The 12,751-nt window shown below is 36.9% G+C and overlaps 2 protein-coding genes and 2 long non-coding RNA genes across 30 annotated transcripts in view; 2 read left to right on the top strand and 2 right to left on the bottom strand.

Annotated features, from left to right (window-relative positions):
• The window catches only part of LOC141375838 (uncharacterized), a 488,480-nt gene that overhangs the window by 422,898 nt on the left and 52,831 nt on the right, over positions 1–12,751 (top strand). The gene's annotated exons all lie outside the window — the stretch shown is intronic.
• Positions 2,410–4,207, bottom strand: LOC108190973 (E3 ubiquitin-protein ligase RBBP6-like). Of its 2 annotated transcripts, XM_087264987.1 has the most exons (7): positions 3,848–4,207; positions 3,558–3,654; positions 3,379–3,454; positions 3,144–3,232; positions 3,007–3,067; positions 2,765–2,904; positions 2,410–2,669 (listed from the first exon to the last, which is right to left on the bottom strand). In XM_087264987.1, the coding sequence occupies exons 1-7, from the start codon at positions 4,005–4,007 to the stop codon at positions 2,495–2,497; spliced, it is 798 nt and encodes a 265-aa protein (XP_087121113.1). In that variant the 5' UTR covers positions 4,008–4,207; the 3' UTR covers positions 2,410–2,494. The 2 variants fall into 2 exon arrangements, with proteins under 2 accessions (XP_087121113.1, XP_087121114.1); XM_087264988.1 differs by lacking the exon at positions 3,007–3,067.
• The window catches only part of LOC141375836 (uncharacterized), a 36,521-nt gene continuing 28,949 nt past the window's right edge, over positions 5,180–12,751 (top strand). For 2 of the 3 annotated variants that reach the window (XR_015498170.1, XR_015498168.1), the window contains exons 1-10: positions 5,180–5,290; positions 5,561–5,728; positions 6,831–6,998; positions 7,283–7,344; positions 7,622–7,700; positions 8,012–8,087; positions 10,491–10,566; positions 10,885–10,961; positions 11,265–11,337; positions 11,654–11,768. This is a non-coding gene — a long non-coding RNA (uncharacterized LOC141375836). The remainder of the gene's footprint in view (positions 5,291–5,560; positions 5,729–6,830; positions 6,999–7,282; positions 7,345–7,621; positions 7,701–8,011; positions 8,088–10,490; positions 10,567–10,884; positions 10,962–11,264; positions 11,338–11,653; positions 11,769–12,751) is intronic. The other variant, XR_015498169.1, reaches the window with a different exon arrangement.
• LOC141375841 (uncharacterized) lies at positions 8,433–10,349 on the bottom strand. Of its 2 annotated transcripts, XR_015498216.1 has the most exons (5): positions 10,165–10,349; positions 9,699–9,769; positions 9,411–9,498; positions 9,183–9,312; positions 8,433–9,068 (listed from the first exon to the last, which is right to left on the bottom strand). It is a non-coding gene; the product is annotated as an uncharacterized LOC141375841 (long non-coding RNA). The 2 variants fall into 2 exon arrangements; XR_015498215.1 differs by lacking the exon at positions 10,165–10,349 and having other exon boundaries at positions 9,699–10,122.

The raw sequence follows: 12,751 nt of genomic DNA, 5'->3' as shown, positions 1-12,751 counted from the left end.
TGATCTTTATTATGCCTTAAAATCAAAACTATACTAAAGGTGTCTTATCCAAATGCAGATTTTCATTCAAAACGTTATGACAGAACCATATTACTTTACAGTGGCCCATGGATATATATATATATATATATATATGTGTGTGTGTGTGTTGCTTGTTTCTTATTTACCCATGCAATGACTTTTAGGCATAAATACTATGTAGGCTTGCTAAAGGGTTGCATGAGAAATGTCATCATCGTGAGAGCTTGACTTTTTTTTTGTCGCTGCCTTTAGTTGTGGTGAAATGAGATGCATCATGTCGTTTATCTGTTTGTGCAGTCTGTACCTTCATTTCTGAATCGTGTGGCATCGTACTTGAAGCCAAGTCATTTAGCCCAAGGCATAGTTGTCTTAGAATGAGTAGTTTGCTGATCAAATTCCACATTTTGATGAGGCAAAACACATCTTGGATGTTTTAATTACTATTTTAGGTGAAAAACAAAACAATGAGATTTGTGTAAAATCTAAAGTTAACCAAGTCCAGCCCGCCATCTTGTCCTGCCTCTCAGTTCTCTTAAGCCTTGGGCCGGCTCTGTGAAGTGGCCTCTTTTGGGCTCATCATTGAAGACCGGACGAGCTGCAACATTTCGTTCTGCCAGGTTCTGGGAGTAGATGAGCATGTCATCGCTCTAGACTATGGTCAACTTGTGAAGTTACTCATACACCTCCGCTCATGGCATATTACCATTAAAATGAAACTTTTCCAGCAGAATATGACGCTCTAAAAAAAAAAACTCCATCGGCACTGGTAACTATGAAAAACACGACTGAGCACTAATGGTACACTCAACAATTTACACTGACATTTGAAGGATCACCTGACATTAAAGACTGACATAAGAACGCTGGAGGAACATCAAATTTTAACACGGAAGAGTTTTTTTTGTCTCTCTCAAATTAAAGCAATATTTCTTAATCTTGTTGTTTTTTTTTTTTTTTTACTGTACAGTTGCCCCAGGTGTTTATCAGGTGTGATGCCTGCTCATCTGACCTTTGACCTCGGCACTCAACTGCTGCCAGTTTTCTTTCAATGCCATGAGATTTCTGAATTCTACATGCAGGAACCGATGCATTCCTTTTTTTTCCTTTTTTTTTTTAAACAAAACAGATATGGCAGACACGGCCAAACATTGAAACTTTGGAGGGCATTGAGGGGAAAAAAAAGCACAATATCATCAAGGGGAATAAAAGGTTTGATCAAAGCGTGCGTTTACACACGTTCATTTAAATATGGACAAAACCAACATTGGGTTATTTTTGTTATTAGATTTAAAATGCACGGACCCTATTTGACCCAGTGTTCATATATACATATGTTTTTATGAATGAATATTTTTGCATATAAAAGATAATAAAAGACTGACTAGACAGATTAGATAGTTTAATAGACAGATTGACACGTGTAGTCATTCGTTCCTGTGTATTTGATGACTAGCTTCCAGCAGTATCTGGCTGCAGACTTGCATGCAATCTGAGACACAAAGCACTCAGCGGAGCTAGTGAGGTCACTGTGAGAGGCGGGGTTAGGGGTGCACACTCACTGACAGCCTAGATTTAGCCTGGTTTTAACCAAGCCGTCTATTAGACTTTTAACCCTTATGTATTGTTCATATTGTTCAAGTGGCTGTTTTTGCCCCCAATGACCTCCATTATAACTAAACTTGTTTTAATTGCAAAGCTATGACACCAGATAGTAACTCATTCTTTATTGTTGGTGGTTTCCCTGTTGGGATGAGATAAAATGAGTCATTTTTACTTTTGATGGTCAGTTGGCACCTTTAAACACCCCAAAAAAATGCTTGCTGGGATGGTACCAAGAGGCTGTGCTCACTTCTGGACAGAGGGGGTGTAGACTTGCAGCTAGTGCCGATAAGTGGTGCAGACGCTGAGGCTGTTCTGTATGCGAGTGTTGAGGTTTTGAAACATCAGCTGACAGCGTGTAGGTAGAGAGTAGCAGGTTCTGGGAGTAGATGAGCTTGTCACCGGTGTAGACTTTGACCGACTTGTGAAGTTACTCACAAGACCTCCGCTTATGGGACATTACCATTCAAATGAAACGTTTCCAGCAGAATATGACGCTTCAAAAACTCCATCGGCACTGGTAACTATGAAAAACACGACTGAGCACTAATAGTGTACTCAACACTTTACACTGACATTTGAAGGATCACCTGACATTAAAGACTGAAGTAAGAACGCTGAAAAAAACCCATCAGATTTTAGCCCAGAAGAGTTTCTCTTTTCCTAAATTAAAGCAAAACTTCATGATATTGTGTTTATGAATTCATTCGTGTGTGTGTGTGTGTGTGTGTGTGTGTGTATGTGTGTGTTGCACTGCTGGAGTGAAGGTTAACCAGTCCACACAGTTCATGCGGCTATAATCTTTATTATCTTTTATTAATAAACTATGTACAATATTTACACGTCGGCTCCAGGTCTCTTGGATGAAGGTCTCTCAGCGACGTGGTCTCTTCTGGTCGCCGCGCGTCTCTGGTGAAGATGGGGAGCGGGACCGTTTCCCTCCGGCGTCCCGGACCGAAGATGCCGCACCTGCTGAGGACGAGGAGGGCAAAGGCTCGGTCTGGCAGGAGAAGGACGGCCTCTTTCTCTTCTCAGCAGCATAGGCCTCACTGAACAGATCGAGCGCAAACACACACAAGCAGACATCATGTGAGATTTGGACAAACACTAGAACATGCGGCTATGCCAAGTACAGTTTACTCACGCGTCTATGATGGGAATGACGTATCGGCCGCTGCCGTCTATCATGACTCCCTTTCGGTCTGGGTCGTCCACCTCCAACAGGAAGCTGCGGGGAATCCCTGTGCTCTTCCGGATGCGCTTGTGCGGCGCGGAGCGGCTGCCCTGTGAATTGAGGAGTGACAGTCAAACTCTGAGCAAACAATCTGACTGATGAGGACAAGAGCTCAAGTTCACAGCAACCGTGAGCTTGGAAAACCCAGTTACCACATTAGTGGGGCAGTGCCTAATGTGGTGTCCCGGGATCCCAAGCAGCCTCATGGCCTCACTAGTGAACATCAGAACCATGAGAATCAGCTCAGACATCTCTCACAAAGCAAACCTGTCAGTGTCTGAACGCTCACCTGCTGGAGTAGTAGCACAGGCTGGACTGGTACATCACCGCTTTCAGCTTGTCCTCCTCTGACGCCTTTGCCTCAGCCAGATTCTCAGTCTGTTTCACAGGCATTTGCACATTTGAATCTTTTTCACCCTCAACCCTTCAAACAATCTCAAATCTCCCTAAGAAGCTGAGTGCGTGTGCGTATATTGTGTGCTTTACATTGCGTTTTGCTATTGTGCTATTCATTTGTTCAATACCTTCAACAACTGCTCCAGTGAGAGGAGTGAAGGATCAGCTCTAGGTGAAGGTTCACGCCAGCGTCCAGCTTGATGTCTGCAAAACAAAGGAGCTTGTGTGACTAAAACACCAGGGACAGACCAGGAGTCTTCATATAACATCTAACAGAGGACGCGTGTGCTCATTTCACAGCACTTACCCAACAAATCTTCTGTTTGAGGACTTCAGTCCCGCCGCAGGGATCCGTCTGATGATGACCGACGTGTTTTTAGGGATGAGAGCATCATCTGTGTATTCTGACAGCAAAATAAAATCAGAATCAGCACATAATTATGGAGCACGGTATACTTTGAGAGCCATTAGCCTTTTAAAACAGCCAAAACATCCCTACATGTCAGCATCAGCACCACCTTACAGCTTCCAGAAGTGTCTGATGTAACGCATCTAATGTTAGCGTAGAACAGTTGAAGTGTCTTTTCCTCAACTCACCTTCATCAGTCTGGGCGTTGCTGATCTTCAGCTGGCAGAACTTCAGCCTCTTGCTCCTCATGATCTGCCGCTTCAGCTCCCCCGCGCTGATGTTGAGGCCTTCAAACTGGAGCGAGTCGTAGGTGAGTCGACTCTGGAACCTGTAGTGAACACAAGACATACTGAACACAAACACAAAGCACAGCGTAATAAAAAGGGTCAAACCTGAGTGATGGGAACAGCAGGCGATCAATCGACGTATCCAACGATCAATAATATCGATAATCTGGAAAAATTGTCACGAAGGACGCAGAGATCAGATGCCAATCGACACAGCGAGATTCAAACAACACCCACAGGACGGTTGTCATGGATGCTGATGATGATGAACACGTGACGCATGCGCTGTACAACTTCCGGCAATATTATTATTATTAATATTAATTTTATTGATAGTAGTAGTAAAATCATTGCGATAAGTATAATAAAATAAACAGCAGAACAGTTGGCCATCTCTGAATAATACACAGCGACGTTTCCCTACACGAACGATTCAGGCCTTCGCCAAGAAGACTCGGGTGAGTCGATGATTCAGGGATTGATTCAACTGTCCGTTCATCCTATTGGCTTCTTTGGCTGAATGAATCGTTCAATGCTTTACTCAAATAAAGCGGCCTCTTGCTGCCACCTATTGGGGGTTTGCTTTTTTGTTTTCAAAAGTACTTTGACACTTTTTTAAAGGCACCTTGAAGTTCATTTTTGCACAAAAGCTCGTCTCTGTGCGTTCCACATGGTTTGAAATTTCCTTAGCACATGGTTTTCTTGATGCGTTTGAAATGTTCAATGTAAATCCACTCGTACTTGCATTTGATCTTTATTATGCCTTAAAATCAAAACTATACTAAAGGTGTCTTGTCCAAATGCAGATTTTCATTCAAAACGTTATGACAGAACCATATTACTTTACAGTGGCCCATGGATATATATATATATATATATATATATATATATATATATATATATATATATATATATATATATATATATGTGTGTGTGTGTGTGTGTGTGTGTGTGTGTGTGTGTGTGTGTGTTTGTTTGTTTTTATTACATGGTGGGGACCTCAGCATGATAGCACACTCACAAAGTGGGGACCAAAAACATAGTGGGGACCGATCGCCCGGTCCCCACTATGTTTTGCCTTTAAAAGACTCAGGGGGCGTTGCTGATATGCCTAGTGCAGTTTTTTCACTGATCCCCACCTTGACCATTTACCTGAATTGAGTGTGTAAGTGTGTGTCGGCGCACTGCTCTATAGCGGTCCTGTAGTCGGATGGCGGTACTGCACCCTGACACACACTTGACGCAATTCACACACTCTGTCTACTGCACATGCGCAATCTCATAAATGAATCCGACTTTAATCAACTTAATTAAGATCTATCATCAAATTATTCGAATTTTTGGGTAAGTTAGAATGTTTTTCACCATCATAATGTAATAAAATAGGTTATATGACAAATACTTATGTTGCATATTTTGACAGTTATCAGGTATAGTTAATTAAATGTTTTAACGAATTTCCTGGGTGTTTTAATCGATGTTGTTTCAAATTACGTATTAATATAACACTGATAAGACACAAACTACAGTTCGGTATGTAATTTAACTTGTTTACACGAGTAAAAGTTACTCGCGCTAATGTGCTAACGTGCTAACTGCCCGGTGCTACGTGAGTCAGAGGCCGGGGTGGAGTGCATGAGCCGCGGTCAGACAGTCACCAATCACCGGGCGGCTAAATGGATCGACGGAGGATAAAACCATTAAAAGATGCGGAGAAACACATCACCAGCTCCACTGACAAGACCCATTCACTGGAAACCGAATATATAAAAGGTTACTAAGGTATGTTTTCATAGTTCTTGTATCGTACTTTTTAAATGGTTAATTGGTTTAAACATTTAACGTTAATCCTGAAATAACACTATTATATACTATTTATACGTTAATGTAGTAATATAGAGGTTATAATTAAAATGTGGGGCTATCTGGTCCTAGAAATGTACTTAATTTATTGTTCTATGACGTGTAGAAACGTTTTATTTTAGATAAATAATTATAAATATATAACTTAGTGTAAAACATATATAAAAGTACATAAATGTTCACTGTGTGTGTTTTATTTATTTATTTGCTGTCAAATGGTAGCCTTTTACAATAAGGTTAAATTAGTTAATGCTGGTTAATGCATTTACTAACATGAACAATAAATAATACTTTATTACAGTGTTTGTTCATGTTTGTTAACTTTAGTAAATGAAAATAAAGTTGTTCATTACTAGTTGAACACGCACAATGCATTAATTATTGCAATGCATTATTACTGGTACAAGCATGAATTTAGATTTGAATAATGCATTAGTAAATAGTAAATGTTAAACTGATTAATAAATGCTGTACATGCATTGTTCATTACTAGGTCATGTTAGTAAGTACATTAACTAATAAAACCTGATTGTAAAGTGTGACCTGTAAACAATTAAAGTGGAAAAAAAGTTCTTTAAAACTGTCCTAAGAAAGAAGAACAGGTGTTCAATAGTATTAGAACAACATTGAGGAAAGGTTCTGATCCACTTCAAAAGGTTTACTGTATTTATAATTCACACACAGAGAGGATGCTAATGTGAGGTTTTTGTAGTTTTTGAACCCTACACATTTCATTAAATCTTTTAGGTCAGAGTTTGCGTTGTCCACATTTATTAAAGGAAGTTTTGTGGTTGAGTACAAATGATAGACCTTGTGGAAGCAAAGCATATATGAGATATAATAAAAATACTGTCTTTATGTTTGACTTTATATGGTAAAACAAGAACAGGTGGTTAAGTGTTTTCCCCATTCAAATGTACATGTATATATTATATTCATTGTGTTTGTATTCATGCCATAGTTTAGCTTTTTATTGCTATGAGAGGGCATAATTAAAATGTTGCCTGCTCTTTTCTCTTAGTTTTGCAGCATTGATGCCGATCATGAGGACGATCTGCACCCTAACTGCACTGTCAATAAGATCGTTGTTCAGAGAAAACCTCATTTGTGCCTTTTTGCAATCAGGGATATTTTCTTTGGAGAGGAAATAACATTTGACTATGGCGCATGTGATTGGCCTTGGAGAAAGGTTTGACATTTTGATTACTTAATACATTAATCCTTAATACATTCAGCAAAGCTAAGAGTTTTTTAATGTTAATATAGATTAAGGGTAAATCTGTTCAAAAATAAAGAGTTTGCATCATCCATAAGAGATAATGAAATCAATCTCTTAATATCTTCTTCGTGTCTTAATGGGTAAAAAAGTTTAATTAATTGGGTAATGCTTTACTTTAAAGGGGGGTTCATAAGACTGTCATGAAAGCTTTATAGTCATGACATGACTTATATAACAAAGCTGTTTTTAAATAGCTTTCATTGAAGGATGCCCATATGACTGCAGAAGAAAACTGCTCCGACAACTCTCTGATGAGGTATGTTTATTAGTATTATTATTAGTAGTAGTAGTAGTAGTAGTAGTAGTAGTAGATGTTGTTGCTGTAGTAGTGCATTTAATTGTAATTATTTAACTTAGTGTGTGTCCTAATTTATGAACATATGCAATAGTGTAACATTGTGGGGACCAGAGGCATGTTAGAGAAGCTGTGAAACACACTTAGTCCTCAATACACACACAGTACGGTCTGACATAGTGGGGACCAGGAGCCGAGTACTACTGTCTAATTATTATTTTGTGTTTTTTATATTCAGCTTTCATTGAAGTATGATCATATGACGAGAAGAAGAGAACTGCTCTGCTCCAGTAGGAGACCCACAACCCTCTGATGAGGTGTGTTTAAATTTAATAATAATAATAATTATTATTATTATTAGTAGTAGTAGTAGTTGTTGTTGTTGTTGTTGTAGTAGTAGTGCATTTAATTATAATTATTTAACTTAATCAAAATCTAGAAATGAAACAGAGTGTGTGTCCTAATTGGTGAACGTATGCACTAGTGTAACATTGTGGGGACCAGAGGCATGTTAGAGAAACTGTGAAACACACTTAGTCCTGAATACACACTCAGTACGGTCTGACATTGTGGGGACCGGAACCCTTGAGTACTGCTGTCTAACTAATATAAATTTTTTTATTTTCAGCTTATATTGAAGGATGACCATATGACAGAGGAAGAGAACTGCTCTGCTCCAGTACGTGACCCACAACTCTGATGAGGTGTGTTTAATGTTGTTGTTATTATTATTAGTACACAGCAAATTCTGGTCTTTGGAATAAACTCCCTGGGATTCAAAATCAACTCAATCTGAGTGTACATGCGTGACCATCAAATGTACTCCCATTCAGAGTTAAAATCACTCTGCTTTTGGAGTTGAATTTTAACACATTTTTTGGAGTTAGATTATAACACTTTCTGGAGTTAAAATTGTATTCCTACAGAGAGTACTTTTACATTTGGGTATAATATAAACTCCTTACCAATGTTAAAATGTAACACTTTTTAGAGTTAAAGTGTACTTCAAACAAATATATATATATACGAAAATGACTGAACTGATGCAATACTCTTTACTTACTGCTTTTATTCATGCAAATCCACACATTAGATTTAGAATTTCCATCGATGTACACACTTTGAAATTAATTGTCATCACAGCATTAAATTTAACAGCAAAACATTTACAATTAATATATGTTAGCAGCTAGTGCCAACTAAAACCAATGACTTAGTAAAATTGCATGAGACAATCAACACATTACATTATATAAAATTAACTTCACAGGAATCAAAAGCAGTAAAAAAATATCTTGTCATACTCCTCAATCACAGTCAACTCTGCTGGCTTTGATGTTAGAATTTGCTCGATTTTCTGAAACGAAGAAAAAAAAGTATTTAGAAAGATAACCAAAATTAACATTTTTTTAACAAAAAAAAACTAAATCTAATAACTGTGTTTATACTATGTTTTACTTTAAAATGCATTCATTATGTAACGTTATTTTGTAATGTTTACGGTATAATTTCTATGTATATGGAAGTTTAAAAAAAACTTTGATTTTTTTGGACACTGCCCATTAAAGGTTGAATAATTTGAGATCCAGAATCACTGCTGCTCAAACTGCTTGACACAGACAATGTATCTGTCATACTTGGGGAGGAGGGCACTTTAACAGCCCCTTGCTGCAGGACAGTCAAATCTGATGAAAAAACAACAACAACACGTGTCAGTAAATGGTTCTGAAATGCACACTTTCACTTTGAGTCATGAGACCAACTTTCAAAATTTATAAAAATGTTCTTAAATAACCTACCATCATTAGTGTGGATGACATGTTTCTTTGGTTGTTGCAAGTTCTTGAAATACATCCTCATCCACCTCTATGCCATGGTCATCTGTGACTTTCGATGCTGTATCCTCTGGTATCACAAACTTGTGCTGGACTACAACATAACAACAATGTATAATTTATCAAATAAATTTCAAAATGACTTATTATTATTATAATTTAAAAAAAAAACTCTGTTACACTAAAACTCACCCGCACTGAAAAAATCCAAGAAACAATCTTCTTCCAGTTTAATATATTTTTTCTTGCCTCCAAATTGCACTTTTATCAGCATCGTGGCCTGAAATAAAAAAGATAAATGTTATTTAACAACTTATGTTAGTGTGATTGAAAATGTAATGTAAATATAGCTGAAAACAGCATACTCTCACGGTCACGACTAAATCATGATACAATCCAAAACATTTCATGAGCAATATTACACATATTAAATCTTACAGACATAAAGCTCTATTGCTGGATAAAAGATATTGACATTACCTCGTTGTGTAAGTTAGCCTATTTGAAATGTGAACAGCAGGTTTCTCCATCTGATCAAGTAGGCCTACCACCTTTTTGACAGCAGAACACATATTTTTAGAAACACAGAGGGAAGAAAAGATTATTAGCTAGTGTTAGCTTGTTCAAATCCACAACATTTTTAAAAAAAAAACTGCCACATTGGAAAAGCTAACATGCTATGCTAAGTTAGCCACATGCAGTCACTAGCCTCACAGTACAAAATGAAACAGCTACAGCAAAACACACTTCTGCTACAAAACATCCAACATTTAGAAAAAGCTTTCTAAAACTTTCTAAACTTTCTAAAAATTTAACTCCAGTAAGGAGTTAAAGCACGTTTCTGAACACCAGAGAATGAACTCCAAAATACAACACAGCAAGGGGTATCCCATAACACAAAATCGTGTTAAAGTTTAAAAATAAACTCAAAAAAATTTACTCTCACACTTTTTTGCCTAACTCCTAATTTTTCAACTCCAAAAAATTTGCTGTGTAGTAGTAGTAGTAGTAGTAGTAGTTGTAGTAGTTGTTGTTGTAGTAGTAGTGCATTTAATTGTAATTATTTTCTTAATCAAAATCTAGAAATAAAATAGAGTGTGTGTCCTAATTGGTGAACATATGCACTAGTGTAACATTGTGGGGACCAGAGGCATGTTAGAGAAGCTGTGAAACACACTTAGTCCTGAATACACACACAGTACGGTCTGACATAGTGGGGACCGGAACCCTTGAGTACTGCTGTCTAACTAATATAAATTTTTTTATATTCAGCTTATATTGAAGGATGACCATATGACAGAGGAAGAGAACTGCTCTGCTCCAGTACGAGACTCACAACTCTGATGAGGTGTGTTTATTATGGTTGTTGTTGTTATTATTATTAGTAATAGTAGTAGTAGTAGTAGTAGTAGCAGTAGTTGTTGTTGTTGTAGTAGTGCATTTAATTGTAATTATTTAACTTAATCAAAATATAGAAATGAAACAGAGTGTGTGTCCTAATTGGTGAACGTATGCACTAGTGTAACATTGTGGGGACCAGAGGCATGTTAGAGAAGCTGTGAAACACACTTAGTCCTGAATACACACACAGTACGGTCTGACATAGTGGGGACCGGAACCCTTGAGTACTGCTGTCTAACTAATATATATATATTTTTATATTCAGGTTTGCTGAAGTATGACCGTATGACAGAAGGAGAGAACAGCTCTGCTCCAGTACGAGACCCACAACCCTCTGATGAGGTGTGTTTATTAATATTGTTGTTGTTGTTGTTATTATTATTATTATTATTACTAGTTGTTGTAGTAGTAGTGCATTTAATTGTAATTATTTAACTAAATCAAAATATAGAAATGAAACAGAGTGTGTGTCCTAATGTATGAACATATGCACTAGTGTAACATTGTGGGGACCAGAGGCATGTTAGAGAAGCTGTGAAACACACTTAGTCCTGAATACACACAGTAATGTCTGACGTAGTGGGGACCGGGACCCTTGAGTACTACTGTCTAACTAAAATATATATATTTTATTTTTTTTTTCAGCTTTTATTGAAGGATGACCATATGACAGAGGAAGAGAACTGCTCTGCTCCAGTAGGAGAACCACAACTCTGAGGTGTGTTTATAATAATAATAATAACAATTATTTTTAATATTATTATTATTATTATTAGTTGTAGTAGTGATAGTAGTTGTTGTTGTAGTAGTGGTGTATTTAATTGTAACTATTTAACTTAATCAAAATATAGAAATGAAACAGAGTGTGGTTCCTAATTGGTGAACATATGCACTGACATTGTGGGGACCAGAGGCATGTTAGAGAAGCTGTGAAACACACTTAGTCCTCAATACACACACAGTAAGGTCTGACATAGTGGGGACCGCGACCCTTGAGTACTGCTGTCTAACTAATATATATTTTTTATATTCAGCTTTTATTGAAGGATGACCATATGACAGAGGAAGAGAACTGCTCTGCTCCAGCACGTAACTCACAACTCTGTTATTGCATATCAGATTCAACGAACCGTTTACTACGGATTTCATGTAATTTTGATAACTGTGCATTAATCAGATGTCATCAAGCTGCTGTGCCGTCAGCCAATCGTTGTATTGCTGATAATGATTTTGAGGATCGATAGATCTGTCACAACACACAGTCACAACACCTCTCAGATCAGTTTAATCTGATTCGCAAACTTTTTTAAAGAACCAAATTAGCCTAAGATGAGTTATCAAGATTAAAAGATCCAGGATCTGTAATATATTCTTAGATTATTTAAGCGAGGTCCGAAGAACAGACCTCTGGACCCTTGAGTACTACTGTCTAAATTATATTTTTCAAAATAAAAATTATAAATTATATATAAAAATATATAAAATAATTTTTTATAAAATATTTATAAAATTATATATAAAATATATATTTTTAATTATATACAGTTGAAGTCAGAATTATTAGCCCCCTTGTTTATTTCTTGTACTAAATTTCTGTTTAATGGAAAGCAGATTTTTTAAACACATTTCTAATCATAACAGTGTTAATAACTCATCTCTAATAACTGATTTATTTTCTCTTTGCCATGATGACAGTAAAAATTATTTGACTAGATATTTTTCAAGACACTTCTATACAGCTTAAAGTGACATTTAAAGGCTTCACTAAGTTAATTAGGGTAACTAGGCAAGTTATTGGAGGGATAATAATATTGACCTTAAAATGGTTCATAAAAAATTAAAACTGCTTTTATTCTAGCTGAAATAAAACAAATAAGACTTTCTCCAGAAGAAAAAAATATTATCAGACATACTATGAAAAAATTCCCTGCTCTGTTACACATCATTTGGGAAATATTTGTAAAAAAGTTTTAAAAAGGTGGGCTGACTTCAACTGTATATACTTTTATTGCGACTTCCTGATGCCTCCTATAAGTCGCTCGAGAGGCAGTGAGGGTCCTTTATATTTGTGACGCGCTGGTGGCTTTAGACAGAGACACTGAGCCCAAGATGTTATATGGAAAACTTTATGT

The sequence above is a fragment of the Danio rerio genome, chromosome 8 (assembly GCF_052040795.2).
Source record: "Danio rerio strain M-AB ecotype USA chromosome 8, GRCz13ab, whole genome shotgun sequence".
Classification (NCBI taxonomy): domain Eukaryota; kingdom Metazoa; phylum Chordata; class Actinopteri; order Cypriniformes; family Danionidae; genus Danio; species Danio rerio.
This window is presented reverse-complemented; position numbering and strand designations above follow the sequence as displayed.

Coding starts and splice junctions, on each gene's coding strand:
- LOC108190973 (XM_087264987.1), bottom strand. CDS start 4,007: ATGTCTTGTGTTCACTACAGGTTCCAGAGTCGACTCACCTACGACTCG. Junction 3,233..3,378: donor CACTGGAGCAGTTGTTGAAG/GTATTGAACAAA, acceptor CCTGTGAAACAG/ACTGAGAATCTGGCTGAGGC. Junction 3,068..3,143: donor CTGTGCTACTACTCCAGCAG/GTGAGCGTTCAG, acceptor GATGTTCACTAG/TGAGGCCATGAGGCTGCTTG.